Source organism: Borostomias antarcticus, assembly GCF_949987555.1.
Source record: "Borostomias antarcticus genome assembly, contig: scaffold_199, whole genome shotgun sequence".
In the NCBI taxonomy this organism is placed as follows: domain Eukaryota; kingdom Metazoa; phylum Chordata; class Actinopteri; order Stomiiformes; family Stomiidae; genus Borostomias; species Borostomias antarcticus.
In genome coordinates this window covers 88,533-113,532 of record NW_028175598.1, presented here as the reverse complement: position 1 = coordinate 113,532, position 25,000 = coordinate 88,533, and the positions used below count along the sequence as shown (strand labels likewise).

The window sequence follows — 25,000 nt, the reverse complement described above, 5'->3', positions numbered from 1 at the left end:
GTCACTTCCTGTGGAGGAAGGGTTGGTACTATGTCACTTCCTGTGGAGGAAGGGTTGGTACTATGTCACTTCCTGTAGAGGATAGATAAAGGGAAGGTAGCAGCCCTGTGAAGTAGGTTGACAGCATGGACAGATTGTCTCACATGGCGTTCGTTTTGTGTGTCTCCAGAGCGCTGACCCTCTCTCACTCTCTCTCTCTCTCTCTCTCTCTCTCTCTCTCGTCTCCAGAGCGCTGACCCTCTCCTCCCCCGAGGTTCGCTTCCACATCGACAGCGAGACCCACGACCCCATCGACCTGCAGACCAAGGAGCTGAAGTGAGTGATCGGGCCGTGTCCCTCCGCAGGGCTGGAGAGAGAAAATAGGCCCTAATCGTTGCCAGTCCACATTCACACACTCCTCTCCTCTCTGCTCCTCTCCTCTCGCGTGTGTGTGTGTGTGTGTGTGTGTGTGTGTGTGTTTCCAGGGAGACCAACTCCTTGGTGGAGGAGTTCATGTTGCTGGCGAACATCTCGGTGGCTCAGAAGATCTACGACGAGTTCTCGGACTGCGCTCTCCTGAGGAAGCACCCGGCCCCGCCCCCCTCCAACTACGACATCCTGAACAAGGCGGCCAAGTCCAAGGTACACACACACACACACACACACACACACACACACTAATTACACACACACACACCGCTCTCTCTCACCACGCTCCCCTCCCGTGGCCAGAGCCTGGAGATCCACACGGACTCGGCCAAGGCGCTGGCGGACTCGCTGGACGGCGCCCGGGTGGAGGGTTTCCCCTACTTCAACACGCTGCTGAGGATCCTGGCAACCCGCTGCATGATGCAGGCCGTCTACTTCTGCTCCGGCATGGACCCGGACTTCCACCACTACGGCCTCGCCTCGCCCATCTACACACACTTCACCTCTCCAATCAGGAGGTACACACACACACACACACACACACACACACACACACTGCCCTGTCCTCCCCTACCACTACGGCCTCGCCTCGCCCATCTACACACACTTCACCTCTCCCATCAGGAGGTACACACACTCACTCACACACACACACACACACACACACACACACACACACACACACACACACACACACAAACACACTGCCCTGTCCTCCCCTACCACTACGGCCTCGCCTCGCCCATCTACACACACTTCACCTCTCCCATCAGGAGGTACACACACACACACACACACACACTGCCCCTGTCCTACCACGCTCAACGCTCCCCGACGGAGGCCGTTTCCATAACGATATTGTCTCGAACCCTCCCCCAGGTACTCTGACATCATCGTGCACCGTCTGCTGGCGGTGGCCATCGGGGCGGACAGCACCTACCCCGACCTCATCGACAAGCACAAGCAGACGGCGCTCTGCAACAACCTCAACTACCGCCACAAGATGGCGCAGTACGCCCAGCGGGCGTCCGTGGCCTTCCACACACAGGTACACACACACACACACACAAATCCTCTCTCTCTCACACACACACACAAATCCTCTCTCTCTCTCACACACACACAAATCTTCTCTCTCTCTCTCTCTCTCACACACAAATCTTCTCTCTCTCTCTCTCTCTCTCACACAAACACACACACAAATCTTCTCTCTCTCTCTCACACAAACACACACACACAAATCTTCTCTCTCTCTCTCTCTCTCTCACACACACACACACAAATCTTCTCTCTCTCTCTCACACACACACACCTGTCACATTACCTGCTAGTGACAGCCTTCAATAGTCACACACCTCAAACTAACACACACACACACACACAGGCTAGTGATAAATTAGCTGTCCTCGAAGTGTACAGAGTTGTGTCAGACATTGCTACCATGCATGTGTATTAAGGTTATTGCATATGTGATATACTGATGTATCGGTGATGGTCGTGATATTTAAAATGAAAATACTAATATGTAAATAAACCAGCCATGATATATCATATTTAACATTTATTTAAAATTTTAATTAAATTAATAATTTTTAAATTAATATTTATTTTTAAATGAAATGGTAATGTACTTTTTTGGGAGCAAAATAATGTTGAAGATGCATTTTAAGTGATCACATAATTCTTTTTAATTATTGCTATAGATATCATGATAATATTGTTATCGTGATATTTTTTGCCATGTTAATCGTATTGTGAAAATGTTGATATCGTGATTCCTCTGTGTGTGTGTGCGTGTGTGTGTGTGTGTGCGCGTGTGTGTGTGTTCTCCAGCTTTTCTTCAAGAGCCGCGGTATCCTGAACGAGGAAGGCTACATCCTCTTCGTGAGGAAGAACGCCATCATCATCCTCATCCCCAAGTTCGGCCTGGAGGGAACGGTGTTCTTCGAGAACAAGGACAAGCCCCGCCCCCAAATGAGATTCGACGAGCAGGTGGGGGTCGCACCCTCGACCGGAGAAAAACTCGAAAACATTTACTGCGTGTGTGCCCTAACTGTGTGTGTGTGTGTGTGTTTGTGTGTGTGTGTGTGTGTGTGTGTAGGGTCCCACTCTCACAGTGGAGGAACACACCTTCAACATGTTTGACCGGGTGAAAGTGACCATCAGTCTGGACTCTTCCAACATCCAGCATCAGAAGATCAGGATGTCCCTGATCGAACCCACGGTAACGTGACCCCCTGACCCCTGAGGGTCCACACACGCCCCCTGAACCCTGAGTGTCCAGTCCACACGCGGCCCCTCCCTGACCCCCGACGTTCTAGAACCTTCCTGACCACCGATGTTCTAGAACCTTCCTGACCACCGACGTTCTAGAACCTTCCTGACCCAGCGTTCTCTCCCTGTGTTCCGCGTTCTAGAACCTTCCTGACCCAGCGTTCTCTCCCTGTGTTCCGTGTTCTAGAACCTTCCTGACCCAGCGTTCTCTCCCTGACCCCCGACGTTCCAGAACCTTCCTGACCACCGATGTTCTAGAACCTTCCTGACCCAGCGTTCTCTCCCTGTGTTCCGTGTTCTAGAACCTTCCTGACCCAGCGTTCTCTCCCTGTGTTCCGCGTTCTAGAACCTTCCTGACCCAGCGTTCTCTCCCTGTGTTCCGTGTTCTAGATCCCTGGCGTGAGCGTTCCAGCCCCTGAACCGGAGCCGGACGCCAAGAAACCCAAACTGGACCGCTGACCCATTCGCCCCGCCCCCTAAGAAAGGACGCCGCCCACTCCGGCGTGAACCACAGAGCGGTGGACATTCAAGATGGCCGGCCAGGCTCGGCTTCCTGGGGTTTTTAAATGGACAGAATGTTCTCTCAGTCCTGACAGTGTGGGTTCATCCATGAACGAACCTTCAGGAATATTAGTCTGTGTCCACGGTAATGTGACCCCCTGACCCCGCATCGTCCACACACGCCCCCTGAACCCTGACCTTCCAGTCCACACACGCCCCCTGTGTTCAATTACCCCCACGCCCAATACACACACCAGGCTGACCTGTCCTTTACAATGGATTTTTTTAGGGACAAGGGACAGTTACTCCTTCCTGCCCCCTACTGGTTGTGTGTGAACCCTCGTTAGGTGATGACTGGACCCGGCTGATGTGTTGCATGTCCAGTCGTGAAGTTTTCTAAAACATTTTTCTGTCCCATTGACTGTGGGTTTATAATCTAACACAGCCCTTTGTTAACCTGCTAATAAAGGTCTTTTTAACCACCAAATAAGGTTCGTCTTAGATTTGTTTTGTTGAAAAGTATTCACCCTCCCTGGATTTTTTTCACATTCTGTGCGACACCTCTATATCTGAGGAGTGAAACCATTACCTCAAAGCAATTCTAGGTTTACCTCAGTTTCTCACACTACTAATTGATTACATTTACTAATAGTTTCTTGTGTAGATGACAACAGATATCAAAAATAACATCGCTGTTTAAGTCTAAGGGGGGTGAATACTTTTATAGGCCCTGTAACTATTTTTCCATCAACTACTTTCAAGATAGGATGGAGAAGCGTTGAAATGTCTGACAGGAAGGACGAGGAGAAGAGTTTGTGTGTTTAATGTCTGACAGGAAGGACGAGGAGAAGAGTTTGTGTGTTTAATGTCTGACAGGAAGGACCAGGAGAAGAGTTTGTGTGTTTAATGTCTGACAGGAAGGACGAGGAGAAGAGTTTGTGTGTTTAATGTCTGACAGGAAGGACGAGGAGAAGAGTTTGTGTGTTTAATGTCTGACAGGAAGGACCAGGAGAAGAGTTTGTGTATTTAATGTCTGACAGGAAGGACGAGGAGAAGAGTTTGTGTGTTTAATGTCTGACAGGAAGGACCAGGAGAAGAGTTTGTGTATTTAATGTCTGACAGGAAGGACCAGGAGAAGAGTTTGTGTGTTTAATGTCTGACAGGAAGGACGAGGAGAAGAGTTTGTGTGTTTAATGTGGCTCAGAACAGCACATTTCCATGTCATACTTCACAAATCACAAAACATCTTTATATAAAACCTTTACATGCTTGTATTCAGTCAGCTTGTCTGAAGAAATAGTGGCTACAGGTTAGGGAATGACGCCGTTATCAATAAATAGCGAGGTAACTGTTAAAAACTAACATGTTTTCCCAATATACCACACCCACGTCCCCATGATAAATTAAATGAGCAAGTGAAAGCCTTTTAAAGCTGATTTCATGTTCTAAATTCATATAAAATGTATAAATACAGTACAAATTCTCAACCGAATGTCAAGTTTCACCAGTTCTTTATTCATGTCATCACCAAGTGAGAGGGTTAGATGTCGTCAGCGGGGGGATTTGATTGGAGGATATCACGAAAGGGTGGATTGTGCAAGTTCAGCAGCGATCGACAGCATCAAACGTTCTCACTTGGTCCGACGCGCGAGCTTTAAAACATCCTGTAAACATTTCTGGGGTCAGAAGGTCGTCTCAGGCCTCAGGTGGGCGGGGCTTGGCGGTGGCGAGGATAAACGGTCTGGAAGAGAAGACAAGTCCGGTTAAAACTCTAGACCAAGGTTATTATATTTAACGACAACTAACTAAAAACGAAAACTAGGTGTGAAGAAACATTTTAGTTAACAAATAAAAATAAAAACTAGACTTTACAAAAAAAAATTAACTAAAACGGCATTGTGTGTTTACAAAACTAACTAAAATAAACTAAAATTATAGAGAAAATGTCCTTAGTTTTAGTCTTTTTAATTTCATACATAAGCCTAGTATTTTGGGTGGATATTAAATCTATCCTCCATGTTGTTTAGCTGTGTCCCTGCGCAGAAGTAACCTGACGTTCGCCAGATGGTTTGTTTCACACAGAGTGAAACAACGTGAGCTCACGAGATCAGGATGGTCTCACCAGGCTAGCGCAGAAGAAAACAAACTAAAACTAATACTGAAACTAATAAAAACGTAACTAAAACTAAGCATTTACAAAAAATAAAAACTAGCAAACCTGCTTTAAAACTAATCAAAACTAAACTGAAATTGATAAAGTTATATATACGATATAAAAATAAAAACTAATGAAAAAAGCAAAACTATTATAACCTTGCTCGTTGGGAAAGTAGGGGTGTGTGTGTGTGTGTGTGTGTGTGTGTGTGTGTATCTCACCGTGGCTCTGTGTGTGTAGTGTAGGGGAGGGTCTGGTCAGGTGTGTGTGTGTGTGTGTGTGTGTGTGTGTGTGTGTGTGTGTGTGTCTCACCGTGGCTCTGTGTGTAGTGTAGGGGACGGTCTGGTGAGGCAGGTGTGTGTGTGTGTGTGTGTGTGTGTGTGTGTGTCTCACCGTGGCTCTGCTGTGTGTAGTGTAGGGGACGGTCTGGTGAGGCAGGTGTGTGTGTGTGTGTGTGTGTGTGTGTGTGTATCTCACCGTGGCTCTGCGGTGTGTAGTGTAGGGGACGGCCTGGTGAGGCAGGTGTGTGTGTGTGTGTGTGTGTGTGTGTGTGTATCTCACCGTGGCTCTGCGGTGTGTAGTGTAGGGGAGGGTCTGGTGAGGCAGGTGTGTGTGTGTGTGTGTGTGTGTGTGTGTGTGTGTGTATCTCACCGTGGCTCTGCGGTGTGTAGTGTAGGGGACGGTCTGGTCAGGCAGGTGTGTGTGTGTGTGTGTGTGTGTGTATCTCACCGTGGCTCTGCGGTGTGTAGTGTAGGGGAGGGTCTGTTGAGGCAGGTGTGTGTGTGTGTGTGTGTGTGTGTGTGTGTCTCACCGTGGCTCTGTGTGTAGTGTAGGGGACGGTCTGGTCAGGTGTGTGTGTGTGTGTGTGTGTGTGTGTGTCTCACCGTGGCTCTGTGTGGAGTGTAGGGGACGGTCTGGTGAGGCAGGTGTGTGTGTGTGTGTGTGTCTCACCTGGTGAGGCAGGTGTGTGTTGACGGACTCCATGCTGTGACCGTGTGAGCGTCTATCAGACTGGCAGCGTCCACTGAGTAGGTGTTGTAGCCGCTGTCCACCTGAAAACACGCAGGAGAGGTCAGGAGAGGTCACCTAGGAGAGGTCAGGAGAGGTCACCTAAACACGCACGTTCACAGGAGAGGTCAGGAGAGGTCACCTAGGAGAGGTCAGGAGAGGTCACCTAGGAGAGGTCAGGAGAGGTCACCTAGGAGAGGTCAGGAGAGGTCACCTAAACACGCACGTTCACAGGAGGTCAGGAGAGGTCACCTAAACACGCACGTTCACAGGAGGTCAGGAGAGGTCACCTAAACACGCATGTTCTTAGTCTTATAGGTCTTAGTCCATATCTAGCCCAGGCCTAACCCAGGCCTAACCCGGGTCCTAGTCCATATCTAGCCCAGTCCTAACCCGGGTCCTAGTCCATATCTAGCCCAGGCCTAACCCGGGTCCTAGTCCATATCTAGCCCAGGTCTAACCCGGGTCCTAGTCCATATCTAGCCCAGTCCTAACCCAGGCCTAACCCGGGTCCTAGTCCATATCTAGCCCAGGCCTAACCCGGGTCTTAGTCCATATCTAGCCCAGGTCTAACCCGGGTCCTAGTCCATATCTAGCCCAGGCCTAACCCAGGCCTAACCCGGGTCCTAGTCCATATCTAGCCCAGGCCTAACCCGGGTCCTAGTCCATATCTAGCCCAGGCCTAACCCTGGTCCTAGTCCATATCTAGCCCAGGTCTAACCCGGGTCCTAGTCCATATCTAGCCCAGGCCTAACCCTGGTCCTAGTCCATATCTAGCCCAGGTCTAACCCGGGTCCTAGTCCATATCTAGCCCAGGTCTAACCCGGGTCTTAGTCCATATCTAGACCAGGCCTAACCCGGGTCCTAGTCCATATCTAGCCCAGGTCTAACCTAACCCGGGTCTTAGTCCATATCTAGCCCAGGTCTAACCCTGGTCCTAGTCCATATCTAGCCCAGGCCTAACCCGGGTCTTAGTCCATATCTAGCCCAGGCCTAACCCTGGTCCTAGTCCATATCTAACCCGGGTCCTAGTCCATATCTAGCCCAGGCCTAACCCGGGTCCTAGTCCATATCTAGCCCAGGTCTAACCCGGGTCCTAGTCCATATCTAGCCCAGGTCTAACCCGGGTCCTAGTCCATATCTAGCCCAGTCCTACCTGCATGCTGCTGCTGTCGGCCGGGATGCAGCTCCCCTCCGCCAGGAGAGACGCGAACATGTGAGACGTCTCCACGGCCGACACGCTGCCCATACGAGAGCTGGTCAGCCGCACGGGTATCACCGCTCCTTCCTCCTCCTCCTCTTCCTCAGCCTGCTGGCCCTCCTCCTCCTCCTCCGCCTCCTCCTCCTCCATCTGGACCGGCTCCGGGACCCCGGGGCCCTCCGCCCGCCGCCCCATCCCCGCAAAGAGGCCCCCGAGCCTGGGAGCCGCCCCGGGGGACGGCGGGGGGTCCAGCTCCATGGGAGGCAGGGGGCTGGAGGGCAGTGGGGGGCGGGGCTCGTCCTGGTGGCTCTGGGGGTTGAGGATGGGGGAGACGAGGGGCGGGGAGGCCCAGCAGCGGGTGCGGAGCCGGGGGCGGGGCCGGGGGAGGTCCTGGGAGAGGGGGGAGCAGCTGCGGATGGGGGAGCAGCCCTCCACGTACGGGCTCTCCGTGTTGGAGTTGACGTCCATGTCCAGGGGCGCGCCGTCCGGGGTGAGGAAGCTCAGCCTCTTCCTGTCACCTGACAAGCCCTTCCTGTCACCTGACAGGAAGGAACACAACTCTATTATTATTATTATGCACATTTATATATATATATATTTTTTTTTTTTTATTATGCACATTTATATTGAATTCATATTAATATATTTTGTTCAGCAGATTCCAAAACAGTAACATCGTCCCGCCTACCTGTCCCCACAGGTGTGTGTGAGGCCTGTGGACCAATGGGAGACAGCGTGGGGGACTGGAAGGTGGCGGGGGACGACCTCCCGGGGAGCGAGGGGCTGGCGGCGCTGCCCAGGCTGTGGGCGCGGCGCCCCCCCTGGATGGGGCTGGACGAGAACTGGCCCTGGGGGCGGCGCGGAGGAAACACAGGGGGGTCAAATCGTCCACTCCAATCACAGCCTCTCATTACCACGCTGTTGCTTTTTCATGTTTGCCATAAAACAATTTTTGAATGTATTTTTCGAATGAATGAATGAATGAATGAATGAATGGATGAATGGATGGATGAATGAATAAATGAATGTATGAATGTATGAATGAATGGATGGATGAATGGATGAATGAATGGATGGATGGATAAATGGATGGATGAATGGATGGATGAATGAATGGATGAATGGATGAATGAATGGATGAATGGATGGATGAATGAATGGATGAATGAATAAATGAATGTATGAATGTATGAATGGATGGATGAATGGATGAATGAATGGGATGTGTGCTCACGGTGGAGGGGGTGAGGGCAGCGATGCCGCCGGAGAGAGGAGAGGAGATGGAGCAGCCTCCCCCCGGGGGCCTCTCCTCGGGGCCGGGCCCCCGCTCGGGGCTGGGGGGCCCGGAGGAGTCGGACCCGCTGCCGTGGCCGTCCAGGAACAGCTTCCTCCTCAGGGAGGAGGTGCTCAGGCTCTCCTGCACCTGGTCACACGCCTCCTCCCAGCGGTACTGCTCTCCTGCAGGGGGGGGGGGGCAGACACACACACACACACACACACACACACACACACACACACACACACAGAGAAGAGAGGCGACAGGCAGTGTTCAGTAAGCCCACATCCACACAGAACTTACTTTTAATCGATTTCTTTTTCTCTCTCACTTTCTCCTCATTTAATTGTATTTCATTATACCATTCTATTTGATTGTACTTCTTTTATAGTCTATTTTTATTATGCCTAAATTGATATTTATGTTTTGCCTTTAATGTCTCTTTTGTAAAGCACTTCAAACTGCATTTTATGTCATGAAAGGTGCTCTATAAATAGTTTATTATTAATTATTATTAATTATTATTGTATTGTAAAAGAGATTTTATCTCAATGCTTTTTATCTGGTTAAATAAAGGTTAAATAAAAAAATAAAAAAAATGTTTTAGTATTATTATTGTATAGTTGTAAAAGGTTTACCGAGTATCTTCTCCAGATCGAAGTCCACCGGTAAAGAGAGGGTCGTTTGACAGGCCACTGTAGTTCAACAACAAAACAACAAACATTTTTCAATCATTCAAACGTCAAGAAACAAGCGAACACAATAAGACATGTCCTTCTGGTAGGGACAGAAACAAGCAAACACAATAAGACATGTCCTTCTGGTAGGGACAGAAACAAGCAAACACAATAAGACATGTCCTTCTGGTAGGGACAGAAACAAGCAGACACAATAAGACATGTCCTTCTGGTAGAGACAGACAGAGACTGCAGGGGACAAACCGTTGGTCTTTTTCATCGGCAGCGGCTCCTCGAAGACCAACGGGGACATGGAACCTGGAGCGGAGAGACGGATGAGTCCAGCAGGAGGGACGGACAGAAGCAGGTGGTACAACGCTGGAGAGACCAGTACAGACAGACACTGTGTGTAGTGTGTAGGGGCCCTGGTACTGTGTGTAGTGTGTAGGGGCCCTGGTACTGTGTGTAGTGTGTAGGGGCCCTGGTACTGTGTGTAGTGTGTAGGGCCCTGGTACTGTGTGTAGTGTGCAGGGCCCTGGTACTGTGTGTAGTGTGTAGGGGCCCTGGTACTGTGTGTAGGGCCCTGGTACTGTGTGTAGTGTGTAGGGGCCCTGGTACTGTGTGTAGTGTGTAGGGGCCCTGGTAGTGTGTGTGTGTGTAGGGGCCCTGGTGCTGTGTGTAGTGTGCAGGGCCCTGGTAGTGTGTGTAGTGTGTAGGGCCCTGGTAGTGTGTGTAGTGTGTTGGGCCCTGGTAGTGTGTGTAGTGTGTAGGGGCCCTGGTACTGTGTGTAGTGTGTAGGGGCCCTGGTACTGTGTGTAGTGTGTAGGGGCCCTGGTACTGTGTGTAGGGGCCCTGGTACTGTGTGTAGTGTGTAGGGGCCCTGGTACTGTGTGTAGTGTGTAGGGGCCCTGGTACTGTGTGTAGTGTGTAGGGGCCCTGGTACTGTGTGTAGTGTGTAGGGGCCCTGGTACTGTGTGTAGTGTGTAGGGCCCCTGGTACTGTGTGTAGTGTGTAGGGGCCCTGGTACTGTGTGTAGGGGCCCTGGTACTGTGTGAGTATGTGAACAGGTGTGTGTGTGTGTGTGTGTGTGTGTGCGTGCGTGTGTGTGTGTGAGAGAGAGTGTGTGTGAGAACAGAGACTGTGCTCTCAACTCATTGGGCTCCTTTCACTTACTCATCCCAACGTTTATCTTTGCCGATTGCTTATTGGCTGATGCTGTCCAGGGGGAGGGGACAATGGATCCTTTAGTGAAAAACTGTCAAAAAGACAAGAATCCAGTCAGTCTGAGTCAGTGAGCCCAGAGTTTGGGTCAGCGTGAGTGAAGGAGAATCGTTATCCTACCTGCTCGATAGCGTTCTGGCGTTTCGCCTCTATCTCCGTGTCCATCCTGTGGGTTTGGGGAACAAAGCGAAGTTGACAGCTGACCTGTAGTCATAATGGCCACGTTAGTGAGGAGCTCGACCAGAGAATACGCCATTTTGCTTTTTTTCCTTCTTCTTCTAGAAGTCGAGTGAAGAAAATATGGGTCGCAGGCTGCTGTTTTTGGGACTTGTTTTAGAATATATATGTTAACCAGCCGGCCAGGCAGCTAACCAGCCAGCCAGGAAGCTAACCAGCCAGCCAGGAAGCTAACCAGCCAGCCAGGAAGCTAACCAGCCAGGAAGCTAACCAGCCAGCCAGGAAGCTAACCAGCCAGCCAGGAAGCTAACCAACCAGCCAGGAAGCTAACCAGCCAGCCAGGAAGCTAACCAGCCAGCCAGGAAGCTAACCAACCAGCCAGGAAGCTAACCAGCCAGCCAGGAAGCTAACCAGCCAGGAAGCTAACCAGCCAGCCAGGAAGCTAACCAACTAGCCAGGAAGCTAACCAACCAGCCAGGAAGCTAACCAGCCAGGAAGCTAACCAGACAGCCAGGAAGCTAACCAACCAGCCAGGAAGCTAACCAGCCAGCCAGGAAGCTAACCAACCAGCCAGGAAGCTAACCAGCCAGCCAGGAAGCTAACCAGCCAGGAAGCTAACCAGCCAGCCAGGAAGCTAACCAGCCAGCCAGGAAGCTAACCAGCCAGCCAGGAAGCTAACCAGCCAGGAAGCTAACCAGACAGCCAGGAAGCTAACCAACCAGCCAGGAAGCTAACCAACCAGCCAGGAAGCTAACCAACCAGCCAGGAAGCTAACCAACCAGCCAGGAAGCTAACCAGCCAGCCAGGAAGCTAACCAGCCAGCCAGGAAGCTAACCAGCCAGGAAGCTAACCAGCCAGCCAGGAAGCTAACCAGCCAGCCAGGAAGCTAACCAGCCAGCCAGGAAGCTAACCAACCAGCCAGGAAGCTAACCAGCCAGGAAGCTAACCAACCAGCCAGGAAGCTAACCAACCAGCCAGGAAGCTAACCAACCAGCCAGGAAGCTAACCAACCAGCCAGGAAGCTAACCAGCCAGCCAGGAAGCTAACCAACCAGCCAGGAAGCTAACCAACCAGCAAGGAAGCTAACCAACCAGCCAGGAAGCTAACCAGCCAGCCAGGAAGCTAACCAACCAGCAAGGAAGCTAACCAACCAGCCAGGAAGCTAACCAGCCAGCCAGGCAGCTAACCAGCCAGCCAGGAAGCTAACCAGCCAGCCAGGAAGCTAACCAGCCAGCCAGGAAGCTAACCAGCCAGGAAGCTAACCAACCAGCCAGGAAGCTAACCAGCCAGCCAGGAAGCTAACCAGCCAGCCAGGAAGCTAACCAGCCAGCCAGGAAGCTAACCAGCCAGGAAGCTAACCAACCAGCAAGGAAGCTAACCAACCAGCCAGGAAGCTAACCAACCAGCCAGGAAGCTAACCAACCAGCAAGGAAGCTAACCAACCAGCCAGGAAGCTAACCAGCCAGCTAGGAAGCTAACCAGCCAGCCAGGAAGCTAACCAGCCAGCCAGGAAGCTAACCAGCCAGCCAGGAAGCTAGCCAGCCAGGAAGCTAACCAGCCAGGAAGCTAACCAGCCAGGCAGCTAACCAGCCAGCCAGGAAGCTAACCAACCAGCCAGGAAGCTAACCAGCCAGGAAGCTAACCAGCCAGGCAGCTAACCAGCCAGGAAGCTAACCAACCAGCCAGGAAGCTAACCAACCAGCCAGGAAGCTAACCAGCCAGCCAGGAAGCTAACCAGCTAGGAAGCTAACCAACCAGCCAGGAAGCTAACCAGCCAGCCAGGAAGCTAACCAGCCAGGAAGCTAACCAGCCAGGCAGCTAACCAGCCAGCCAGGCAGCTAACCAACCAGCCAGGAAGCTAACCAGCCAGCCAGGAAGCTAACCAACCAGCCAGGAAGCTAACCAGCCAGGAAGCTAACCAACCAGCCAGGAAGCTAACCAGCCAGCCAGGAAGCTAACCAGCCAGCCAGGAAGCTAACCAACCAGCCAGGAAGCTAACCAGCCAGCCAGGAAGCTAACCAGCCAGGCAGCTAACCAGCCAGCCAGGAAGCTAACCAACCAGCCAGCCAGGAAGCTAACCAACCAGCCAGGAAGCTAACCAGCCAGCCAGGAAGCTAACCAGCCAGCCAGGAAGCTAACCAGCCAGGAAGCTAACCAGCCAGCCAGGAAGCTAACCAACCAGCCAGGCAGGAAGCTAACCAGCCAGCCAGGAAGCTAACCAGCCAGGCAGGAAGCTAACCAGCCAGGAAGCTAACCAGCCAGCCAGGAAGCTAACCAACCAGCCAGGAAGCTAACCAGCCAGCCAGGAAGCTAACCAGCCAGCCAGGAAGCTAACCAGCCAGCCAGGCAGCTAACCAGCCAGGAAGCTAACCAGCCAGGCAGGAAGCTAACCAGCCAGCCAGGAAGCTAACCAGCCAGGCAGGAAGCTAACCAGCCAGCCAGGAAGCTAACCAGCCAGCCAGGAAGCTAACCAACCAGCCAGGAAGCTAACCAACCAGCCAGGAAGCTAACCAGCCAGCCAGGAAGCTAACCAGCCAGGAAGCTAACCAGCCAGCCAGGAAGCTAACCAGCCAGCCAGGAAGCTAACCAGCCAGGCAGCTAACCAACCAGCCAGGCAGCTAACCAGCCAGGAAGCTAACAAACCAGCCAGGAAGCTAACCAGCCAGCCAGGAAGCTAACCAGCCAGCCAGGAAGCTAACCAACCAGCCAGACAGCTAACCAGCCAGCCAGGAAGCTAACCAGCCAGCCAGGAAGCTAACCAGCCAGCCAGGAAGCTAACCAGCCAGCCAGGAAGCTAACCAACCAGCCAGGAAGCTAACCAACCAGCCAGGAAGCTAACCAGCCAGCCAGGAAGCTAACCAGCCAGGAAGCTAACCAGCCAGCCAGGAAGCTAACCAGCCAGCCAGGAAGCTAACCAGCCAGGCAGCTAACCAACCAGCCAGGCAGCTAACCAGCCAGGAAGCTAACAAACCAGCCAGGAAGCTAACCAGCCAGCCAGGAAGCTAACCAGCCAGCCAGGAAGCTAACCAACCAGCCAGACAGCTAACCAGCCAGCCAGGAAGCTAACCAGCCAGCCAGGAAGCTAACCAGCCAGCCAGGAAGCTAACCAACCAGCCAGGAAGCTAACCAACCAGCCAGGAAGCTAACCAGCCAGCCAGGAAGCTAACCAACCAGCCAGGCAGCTAACCAGCCAGGAAGCTAACCAACCAGCCAGGAAGCTAACCAGCCAGCCAGGAAGCTAACCAGCCAGCGTACTGACCTGCTCTGGCTGAAGAAGAGGGACTGGCGGAGGATGTCCTCAGGGTCGATGTGCACCGGCAGCAGGCTGGCCATCTCCTCTATGGACCAGTTAAACTTGGCTGGGGTCTGGAACGGAGAGAGGGAGAGAGAGAGAGAGAGAGGGGAGAGAGAACGGAGAGGGAGAGAGAGAGAGGGGAGAGGGGGAGAGGGAGAGAGAGAGAGAGAGAGAGAGAGAGAAGGGAGAGAGAGAGAGAGAGAGAGAGAGAGGGAGAGGAGAGGGAGAGAGGAGAGGGAGAGGGGAGAGAGAGAGAGAGAGAGAGAGAGAGAGAGAGAGAGAGAGAGAGAGAGAGAGAGAGAGAGAGAGAGGGAGGAGTTAGAATTCCTGTAAGGTCAGAGGGCAAGGAAGTTGTGCCCTGAGGTCCGCGGGATCCTGGAGATTCCAAATGACAACAGATTATTTATACTTCTAGCTTTGCGAGATTTAATCATACACACACAGCAAAAATATTGATAGAAACCTTAGAAATGTGATTTGACAAAAAGTAAACTCTGCCAGCCCTCTCTCTACCTGACCACTTCTATTGCCCCCCCAGCAGAACTAAAGTTAAGAAGAATTATGTTTTTGCTATTTAGAGCTCAAATTTGCTAGACTATTTTTACATCCTTACATAACCAAGACCTTGAACAACTTTCACATTGACAAAACAATCTGTCAATGTAGTTTAGTGTGTTTTTACAACATTTGTGGCACAAATAATCACTCTTTATAACTTAAAGCTTCCTATGATACTGACCAAACTATTAATGGCATATACATGTAGTTGTGATCGTCCTTGAAATAAAAATATCAACCCTTTGGAGTAAGTAACTGGTAAATTGATAAAATTTAGATCAGACTACACCCAAAATCAAGCTTCTCTGAATTCAGCACAGAGGGATGAAGACCTTAGGACAACTTCCCCTCTGATGATTCCCTTAGCCCAAGAGCTGCCAGTGGCCACCAGCAGTGTCAACCTACCGCCCCAGAGGTCGTACAGGACCTGAAGACGGAGGGGCTGGGGACCAGGGACTCGTGCAGGCGGTGGTAGTCGTTGGGACTGTCGAAGGGGTTGCGGATCGCAGGTCCTCCTGGGGTGTCTGGGGTCATCTGGAACTCAGGGTTGTCCACCATTTTGTCAAGGCACCAACCTGGATTGGATGCAATGATTCAGATGTTTTATCATGTTTGAATCATGGTCAAGCAGTGTTAAATGAACAGCACAGGGTGGCTGCATAAACTGAGGATTACTAATGGCTACAAGCAAGCATTATATTAGCTGGTACTGTTCCTTTAAGGCTAATGTTAGCAGGTTAGCACATGCCAACAAGCTAGATATCTAGTCTATACCCCAAACATTATCTAAATTCCACACTCTTATGCTGGCTAGTCATGTCTCCTACTACTACTTTACCTTTATTACTATATATTATATATTAGATTTAATATAATAATAGTATTATTAATACTCACACTAGCCTGAAGAGCCTGAACAACCAAGGAAAGCGTCCTTTTTGAAACCAGTAGTTCAAACTGGTTTCAATTTTTATTCCAGCGCCTGCTAGCCAATAGGAACGAAGAGGAGGTGTTCGGTAACCAATCAGAGCGAAGACTGCAGAAACCGCCCAATCAAGCTGAGGTGTCGTCATTTCCTCTGTCAAGGCTAGTTGCCATGGCCGCAGAGGCCGTTTAGGGTTAATATTACGGTTAAAGATGATTAAAAGTAGAGTTAAAGTAAGGGTTAGGTTAAGGATAAGGTTTAAGTTTAAGTGGGTTGAGGAAAGGGTTAGGTTTAGGGTTTGGGTTAAAGGTTAGGGTTGAGGGGTTAGGGTTTAACCGGTCTCTGCGGTGATGGGAACTAACAACAACCGTTGTGGATCGCAACCTCTCGTCATTCACAAGCTAAACAACTTAAGAAATTACTTATTTTTTAGCTGCAGTATCCAAATGTCCCAGGGTATCAGATTAACCTACTAAATTTGATTTCTTGGTTCTAGATAGCTTGCTATTTGGCTAACTAGCCGTTGCTAGCAGAAAGCTAACCACCACATTAGCAATGGCTAGCGCAGCTAATGCTAACATGAATGCAGTCCGGGAAACGATGGATGGTGAGCAAGTTAAAGTTAGTTATCTTCCTAAAAATGACCTCTGACCTAGGGTTAGGGTTAGGGTTAACTAACCCTAACCCACTTTAACCCAACTGGCTGGTTAGCCTAAGCTAAGCTAAGCTAGCATCATGAGTCATGAGTCAGTGTATCCATGGTGACGGGTCTAGGGATGATGGATGCTCTTCTCATCACACATGGTTGATGGAAATATGGGTCACAGTTGTTTAAGTATCGTACCAGTTGGTACCTGGGATCTGACTGTAGATCAGCTGAAGCAGGAGAGTCCTGGGCTGTATTCCCTGTGATCTGACTGTAGATCAGCTGAAGCAGGAGAGTCCTGGGCTGTATTCCCTGTGATCTGACTGTAGATCAGCTGAAGCAGGAGAGTCCTGGGCCATACTCACTGTGATCTGACTGTAGATCAGCTGAAGCAGGAGAGTCCTGGGCTGTATTCCCTGTGATCTGACTGTAGATCAGCTGAAGCAGGAGAGTCCTGGGCCATACTCACTGTGATCTGACTGTAGATCAGCTGAAGCAGGAGAGTCCTGGGCTGTATTCCCTGTGATCTGACTGTAGATCAGCTGAAGCAGGAGAGTCCTGGGCCATACTCACTGTGATCTGACTGTAGATCAGCTGAAGCAGGAGAGTCCTGGGCTGTATTCACTGTGATCTGACTGTAGATCAGCTGAAGCAGGAGAGTCATGGGCTGTATTGACTGTGATCTGACTGTAGATCAGCTGAAGCAGGAGAGTCCTGGGCTGTATTCACTGTGATCTGACTGTAGATCAGCTGAAGCAGGAGAGTCCTGGGCCGTATTCACTGTGATCTGACTGTAGATCAGCTGAAGCAGGAGAGTCCTGGGCTGTATTCACTGTGATCTGACTGTAGATCAGCTGAAGCAGGAGAGTCCTGGGCTGTATTCACTGTGATCTGACTGTAGATCAGCTGAAGCAGGAGAGTCCTGGGCCGTATTCCCTGTGATCTGACTGTAGATCAGCTGAAGCAGGAGAGTCCTGGGTCGTATTCACTGTGATCTGACTGTAGATCAGCTGAAGCAGGAGAGTCCTGGGCCATACTCACTGTGATCTGACTGTAGATCAGCTGAAGCAGGAGAGTCCTGGGCTGTATTCACTGGGATCTGACTGTAGATCAGCTGAAGCAGGAGAGTCCTGGGCCATACTCACTGTGATCTGACTGTAGATCAGCTGAAGCAGGAGAGTCCGGGGCCGTAAGGACCCAAATTGTCGTATTTTGATGGAAATTATCATACGTGAGTCATATAAGAGACATGGGAGTAAATGTGTCATTTCAGGATATTGAGACAACTTTTTTAGCCTCATAAAACTATTCTCACATGAGATTATACTTTATTTCTCTCTTCTGGCGTGTGAGGTTACGACTATCTTACAGTACGTTCACAGCCACGACTGGGAGCCGGTTAATAATCTGCATGAGAACAGTTTTGCCCATCATCTAGGGTCATTAAATAACTGGGTTTACCTTCAAGTTCAAGATCCACCCGCTGTGTGTGACTGTATTCTGCCGGTGTGCCTGTTGATGGGGTAGCTTACATATTTGCTGTCCAAGAGTCCCGCATTGCGTGCTATTTTTGACATTTAGCCCTATTTGCAGTAACATGAACCTGAAACATAAACCATAATTTCACTGATCGCTGAATTATTCTACTAGATCGACTTTTTCGTCCAACTCTCTTCACAAAAGGGACAGGAAAGAGTGAAAATGTGTCGCCTTTTCCGAGTCGGGAAGCATTATGGGATTTGGGGCATTATTGATCGTACATCGAACAGAGGGCAAAATGATCGCACAAATAGGATGATTATGGTACATCTGTCAACACTGATCCCAGACCTGTCTCCTGTGTGTCTCGTCCCCCCAGTCCTGCTGGAGATCTCCCGGCTGCTGAACACGGGTCTGGACATGGAGTCCCTGTCCATCTGCGTGCGTCTGTGTGAGCAGGGCATCAACCCTGAGGCGCTGTCCTCCGTCATCAAGGAGCTACGCAAGGCCTCCGACTCCCTCAAGGTCAGACCCTGACCTTGACCCTGACCTTGACCCTGACCAGGACCCTGACCTTGACCCTGACCAGATCTGACCCTGACCAGACCCTGACCCTGACCAGATCTGACCCTGACCTTGACCCTGACCCTGACCTTGACCCTGACCAGACCTGACCCTGACCAGATACGACCCTGACCAGATACGACCCTGACCAGATCTGACCCTGACCTTGACCCTGACCAGATCTGACCCTGACCTTGACCCTGACCAGATCTGACCCTGACCAGACCCTGACCTTGACCCTGACCAGATCTGACCCTGACCTTGACCCTGACCAGATCTGACCCTGACCTTGACCCTGACCAGATCTGACCCTGACCAGACCTGACCCTGACCTTGACCCTGACCAGATCTGACCCTGACCAGACCCTGACCCTGACCAGATCTGACCCTGACCAGATCTGACCCTGACCTTGACCCTGACCAGATCTGACCCTGACCAGATCTGACCCTGACCAGACCCTGACCAGATCTGACCCTGACCAGACCTGACCAGATCTGACCCTGACCCTGACCCTGACCCTGACCAGATCTGACCCTGACCCTGACCCTGACCAGATCTGACCCTGACCAGATCTGACCCTGACCAGATGGGACCCTGAAGGACCCTGACCAGATAGTGATACCAATAGTGAACCAAGAGAGCCTCTCTGGGATCACTTTCTTTTAGTACAACCCTAAATTCTGCTCCAACAACAACAACAATAACAACAACAATAACAACTACAACAACAACAACACGCTGCTCCTAAATGATCTTACTGAAGACCTCAGTGTTGTGCATGCATGGACTATCTGACTGTACTCGTATGTGTGGATTGTCATGTGTGATGTGTCTGCCCTCTACGCAGGCCTCGGAGAACTGCACCAACTGACGATGGCGGAACCTTCGCAGGGCCGTTCCGATTGGAGGACTTTCACCCTATCAGGAGCCTCAATGTTGCCAAATCAGACCCCAGTCTCCCGCTGGCTAGGACTCCGTTGTGGTGCGAGGTGCATCGCCCCTGATGATATGGTATCATATGGCCCTGAGGGGATGATATTTGGACATTAACATCCATCCCAGCTAAGATCCCGGCACTGGTAACTTTTAGATCACAGATTAATCATTCTGGGCTCTGAATGTGTTGGAAACTGTTATTAACTTATTGCAGTTTGTATGAAGTGTTGTTATTTTTAATGTATTGTCTTCCAAGTTTGTTTATTTCTGTCTGGCAAGTGCACTCTGGTTAACCCAATGATGGAACTAGTAATAAATAAGCAGTTGCATTTCATATCCACAAGGTGGCGATGTGTCTTTGTTCAGAGGGGTAACATATCTCTTTCCATATAAAGCTGTGAGGTCTGATGTCACTTGTATTCCCGCTATTGTGGGCTGTAGTCCAATCATCCCTATGGGAAAAATGAATGGGATTTGTGAAAAATGCCCCAAAAATAAGGTATGTGTTTAACAGAGACTCCCAGAATGGAGTATGTTTTGTTTTAAAAGTTAAAATACATCAATGAAGATCAGTTTTTTGATTATTTTTTTTAAACCTTCAGTTGGTTCTGGGGTCGATGTGGTGATTTCTGAAATTGGACTGCGGAGAAGGGCCCCAGACCTAAGCCGGAGAATGGCCCCAGACCTAAGATGGAGAATGGCCCCAGACCTAAGATGGAGAATGGCCCCAGACCTAAGATGGAGAATGGCCCCAGACCTAAGATGGAGAATGGCCCCAGACCTAAGCCGGAGAAGGGCCCCAGACCTAAGCCGGATATTTATTCTGCATTCCTTTTGTCTCGTGAAGTTGTGATTTACGAGATGTTACTCATCGTTTTGACCGGAACGCCCCATCTCGACCTGTTTTCCCCCCTCGTGAAGTCGGACCACTCGACCCTACGCCCACTTCGCTCTGGAAGGCGTGAACAAGATGGCAGCTCCCTGTTTAACCAAGTGAAACTTTAGTAATATTGTTTTATTAGCATTTCTGTCGTATTTGTGTCTCATTAAATCAACCATACACATAGTATTCCCCAACTTATCTGAGGACGTGTTCGCTTCCCATGTAGTGCGTTGTTATTAACTGTTATTGCTAACTTGGCTTTAAGTGTTATTGCGAACTAAAGATCTTCTCGGATAAAGTGGGGTTTTCGACCTGTAACTCGGACGTGGTCAACACGGTTGTGATGTCATTCCCAACTTTTGACCTCCGAGGCAAGTGGAAGGCAGCATTATTAGACGCTCTTAACTTCATGCTTAAAGACTGGTTGTGCACCTTTTTGCATTAGCTTTTTGTACTTACCCTTTGCACTTTCCATTGTTGTTTAAATGTTATTGGTTGATTGATTGATTGATTGATTGATTGATTGATTGATTGATTGATTGATTGATTGATTGATTGATTGATTGATTGATTGATTGATTGATTTATGCTCCTCGCCCGAAAGCAGACAACGTAGTTGTACAACTGAATTGCAATAAACAAATTCTGATTCTGATTCTAATAAAAATATAATTGAGGTTGGACAGGATCAGTATTTGACTGCAGTGCTCTGAGGAAAGATGACTACCCAGAAATGGAGGTCGTGACGGTAATAATTACATCTCTCCATGGAATCTGTCCACTTAGCAGGATAGTAAAGTTGAACAGAGAGACAAGTCAATGAACCTCTCCTTTCTAGGTGGGTTTGCAATAACGGAGATTATTAATACTGTTTTGACATTTTCTTTGATCTTCAATCCCCCCTCGAACATGTCAGGCACAACTTCACACTGTCGATATCCACATAAAAGATCTGTCCTTTTCTTCATCCTCCCGGCTTCTAAGTCCCTTTGAACAGAAACACACAGCGTCGAGATTGTTCACCCGGGCGTTCCTGCTCAGAAGGAGCCCGTCAGGAGAGCTCCTATCAGCAGCTGTCACGGCTCTCGCCAGGGGCCCCGGGGCCGACACGCTCGCCGCCATGTTCCTCCTAACAAGAGAAAGGCTCCTACCGCTGACTCTTGACAGCTTAAGATCACACACTGTACACATGGACACACACACACACACACACACAACACACACACACACACACACACACAGGAGGCCTGTGTAAGCGTTTGTGTCTTACATATGGGTCTTTCAACACTCAGACAGACACACACACACACACACACACACGGATAGACAGACCAACACACACAGACAAACGCAGGCAGGTAGACGAGTAGCTGATCTACAGTCAGATCACAGGGAGTATGGCCCAGGACTCTCCTGCTTCAGCTGATCTACAGTCAGATCACAGGGAGTATGGCCCAGGACTCTCCTGCTTCAGCTGATCTACAGTCAGATCACAGGGAGTATGGCGCAGGACTCTCCTGCTTCAGCTGATCTACAGTCAGATCACAGTAAGTATGGCCCAGGACTCTCCTGCTTCAGCTGATCTACAGTCAGATCACAGTGAATACAGCCCAGGACTCTCCTGCTTCAGCTGATCTACAGTCAGATCACAGGGAGTATGACCCAGGACTCTCCTGCTTCAGCTGATCTACAGTCAGATCACAGGAAATATGACTCCTGCTTCAGTTGGTACCAGAGTTGGTTGACCTTGCTAGTTTAACTCTGATTAATAACTGTTTATGCTGTTTAATTATACTTGTTTTAATCCTTAAAACATTCATAGCCAGGATATTGGATAATAAAGAATTTATAGGGCCGTTAATGATCATTAGATTAAATAATGGATTATTATCAGAATCTGTTTAAAAACTTCCAAAGTCTTTTGGTGACTTTGTTGTTTTTGGACAGTTTCCAAGCTGATTAGCTGTGATCTAAAGTACAATTAGCCCTTCCTGCATAGATGCATAATAATCATATATCTCTGCTCTCCTATTGCTGTCATAATTGGTTTCATTAGCAGAGCTGTTAATTGAATAACGACCCACAAGCCTGGTGATTGCTGCAACCTTCACACAGTGTTGCTGTGAACTCCCTAGTGTCTTCTCATAATCATAATGAAATATTCTCGTTATCTAATTGGCATTTTGTGTGTTCAACTATGTAATGATGGATATGATATTGCTCTGATTACATTATCGAGAGATGCATTGAGGCGTAGAATCTTACATTAAGATTGTGTGTTTAACAGGTGGTCAGCATGCTTGATTAGGAAGAAGATTCATGTTTGATTCATAATATTAAAGCTTTTAAAGTAATAAAGTAATATAATGACAACTAGAAGGGTGCTCAGAGAGCATAGGGCTCCGCCCATTAATGCATTTTGTTGGTGTAATCGAGTTGAAATGGTTAAACTCACTTCTCAGTATAAATATCGTACACTTGCACCATTTAAGAGTAAGCTTTTTGGTGGTGTAACTGATAGTGGTTTTTATGAACACAACTGAACACACTTGTGTACTTGTGTAATTTTTTCAGTCAGCCATTACAGACAATAACAGAAGACATATGTTACAACTATATATACAAAAATTAAGTCCAGTGTTCATTCCTCTTGGGGGTAAAAAGGACGAGCACTAGCCCTAATGGCGTTTGCTCCTATAAGCCAGGGTAAGCCTGGCCTACCCATACAAATACAAATAAAACTTGATTTTTGAATCTTCTTTCAGTGAAAGAAGGCATGAAAATCGACTTTCACACTGTTTGTGACTTAAATGCGTCTTGTATTCTGCCATATCGCTTCATTCTCATCCGTGTTTAGCGTTTTGGTAGTGCTCCGTCGCCCCCTACAGTCCACATGAAAATACAGTCCACGTTAAAGGAGTAGTAAAGGGAAAATCATGTCATCTCTCTCTCTACACACCACTCAACACCAAGGAAACTGGAACTGTCCAGGCGTTACACAGCACCAGAGCAGTGACTGTCCAGGCGTTACACACCACCACAGCAGTGACTATCCAGGCGTTACACACCACCACAGCCGTGACTATCCAGGTGTTACACACCACCACAGCAGTGACTATCCAGGCGTTACACACCACCACAGCAACTGATTTGAGCAGGAACTCTCCAGCCGTTACTCTGCTCCATACCAACTGAAGTTTGCTAGAACCGCCCGGGCGTTACACTCATCCGCCTGTCATCCGCCCCCCTTAACCTCCAGCTCATCCGAACGGACGTGTTCATCTCCCGGCCGTGTCCGGCGGTGGCTGCGGCCGTGTTGTGACAGCGCGGCGGCGTGATTAATGACGGGCCGCCGAGCTCGCTAACTGACGGAGAGTCGCGGCACTTGTTTCAATTAGCCTTCTGAAGGTCGCGCCATGGCGCCGATGACATCACATTACCATACACATAATCAATTCCCATTATCATGCCATGATGCTAGGGTGTGTGTGTGTGTGTGTGTGGGTGCGTCTTCTCCCGTCAAAGGTGGCGAAGAAGCTGTCTGAGAGCTGATTGGACGGCGGCGGCGGCGGTATCTCTCCACGGCCTCCTGGTCACTCGCTGACCCGATGCCTCGGGGGCGTGGCTCTGGCGGAGACAGAGATAAACATGCTCTAATGCCCCTAATGAGAATGGATAGACTGGTATTTAGACTTCATCAGTGTGTGTGTGTGTGTGTGTGTGTGTGTGTGCAGTCATTGGACAGGGGACAGGCAGTCCTACTTTGCAACCAGTTGTTGGATGTCTAAACCATTCTTCGGGACAGTGGCCCCAATGACTTCATAATAATGGGGAGGATTTTATGTCAGTGGCCCCTCTGGTTCATGTGACCTGTAACCCTGAAGGTCGAAGTCATGTGAGAGGTCAGACAGCTGTGGTCATGTCCGCTGTCTGATAACAGCTCGTCCCTCTGACCGCACTGCATGCTGGTCTTCCTGCCTCCCAGAGAAAGAGGCCGCTGAGCAGCAGGACTTCTCAAAGACTTTGATCCAAGACTTCTGGTCTCTCTCCTGGGGGACGCTCTTGCTCGGCGTAATTAAGCAGATTAATTGATTAACGAATGCAAATCTGGGATCTACATCCACACGATTAATTTAAGCCAATTAAAATCCACACGAGAGCCTCGTGGAGAGAGTGGAAGTTCTTTGAGCTATACGGTAGACAGGGAGTCTCTCTCTCTCTCTCTTTCTCTCTCTCTCTCTCTCTCTCTCTCTCTACCTCATCTTCTAGCACGCCCCCCTAATCCTCATCCGCGTGGATGAGATCATTGTCAGTGTGATATCCCATGAAGGCACCGAGTGTTCCATATGCAGATGAGAAAGACCAGACCACCCATTGCACCTGTCCAGAAACACTCAAGGGGTCAGAGGTTAAGGTCAGGGTTCACCCCCCTGCGCCCCCCCCCAATCTCATTGACCAACCAATCACAGAGGCAAGTGGTCTAAAGGACAGATCAGATAGTTACAGGAAATAATTATTTGTGGAAATAAATATTGTTGGTATGTTTTCTTATTTGTCTGATCTGATGCATGTGGTCGTGTTGCTTTATCAAAACAAATTCAAATTCAAAATAGTTCCTCAGCTTCTGTTACATGTTCAACAGCTGTATAATCGACCGTGTGTCTCTCAAATGTTTTTCTGTTGTAGTTTGATAGAGAGGAACGAACTTCTTAGCAAAAGGATCTTGAATCTTGGGGTCAACAAAATGGATTCTCTCTCTCATATATACACACGCACGCCAACACACACACACACACTCACACACACTCACATTAC

At 49.5% G+C, this 25,000-nt stretch overlaps 3 protein-coding genes across 3 annotated transcripts in view; 2 read left to right on the top strand and 1 right to left on the bottom strand.

The window, feature by feature from the left end:
- The window catches only part of dis3 (DIS3 exosome endoribonuclease and 3'-5' exoribonuclease), a 10,998-nt gene extending 7,415 nt beyond the window's left edge, over positions 1-3,583 (top strand). The window contains exons 15-21 of the mRNA XM_084463288.1: positions 229-315; positions 465-621; positions 712-926; positions 1,288-1,456; positions 2,242-2,400; positions 2,510-2,632; positions 3,073-3,583. Of these exons, the coding sequence (XP_084319414.1) occupies positions 229-315; positions 465-621; positions 712-926; positions 1,288-1,456; positions 2,242-2,400; positions 2,510-2,632; positions 3,073-3,141 (979 nt within the window). The 3' untranslated portion in view covers positions 3,142-3,583. The remainder of the gene's footprint in view (positions 1-228; positions 316-464; positions 622-711; positions 927-1,287; positions 1,457-2,241; positions 2,401-2,509; positions 2,633-3,072) is intronic.
- Positions 3,584-4,878: 1,295 nt separating this feature from the next.
- On the bottom strand, positions 4,879-15,309 carry bora (bora aurora kinase A activator; the record flags this gene model as incomplete). Its single annotated transcript, XM_084463296.1, has 12 exons — positions 4,879-4,924; positions 6,290-6,390; positions 7,503-7,646; positions 7,704-8,065; positions 8,236-8,395; positions 8,782-9,005; positions 9,462-9,518; positions 9,765-9,818; positions 10,674-10,755; positions 10,842-10,887; positions 14,158-14,264; positions 15,157-15,309. 12 exons carry the CDS (start codon positions 15,307-15,309, stop codon positions 4,879-4,881), a joined length of 1,536 nt encoding a protein of 511 aa, XP_084319422.1.
- Positions 15,310-16,081: 772 nt separating this feature from the next.
- Positions 16,082-19,568, top strand: mzt1 (mitotic spindle organizing protein 1). Its single transcript, XM_084463290.1, has 3 exons — positions 16,082-16,283; positions 18,181-18,326; positions 19,214-19,568. Exons 1-3 carry the CDS (start codon positions 16,232-16,234, stop codon positions 19,235-19,237), a joined length of 222 nt encoding a protein of 73 aa, XP_084319416.1. The 5' UTR covers positions 16,082-16,231; the 3' UTR covers positions 19,238-19,568.
- Positions 19,569-25,000: the final 5,432 nt, after the last annotated feature.

What these genes read in the sequence shown, in the direction of transcription:
- mzt1 (XM_084463290.1), top strand. Translation starts at nt 16,232, where the DNA reads ATGGCTAGCGCAGCTAATGCTAACATGAATGCAGTCCGGGAAACGATG. An exon ending in AGTCCGGGAAACGATGGATG is followed by an intron (nt 16,284 to 18,180) that starts GTGAGCAAGTTA and finishes TCGTCCCCCCAG; the next exon opens with TCCTGCTGGAGATCTCCCGG. An exon ending in AGGCCTCCGACTCCCTCAAG is followed by an intron (nt 18,327 to 19,213) that starts GTCAGACCCTGA and finishes CCCTCTACGCAG; the next exon opens with GCCTCGGAGAACTGCACCAA.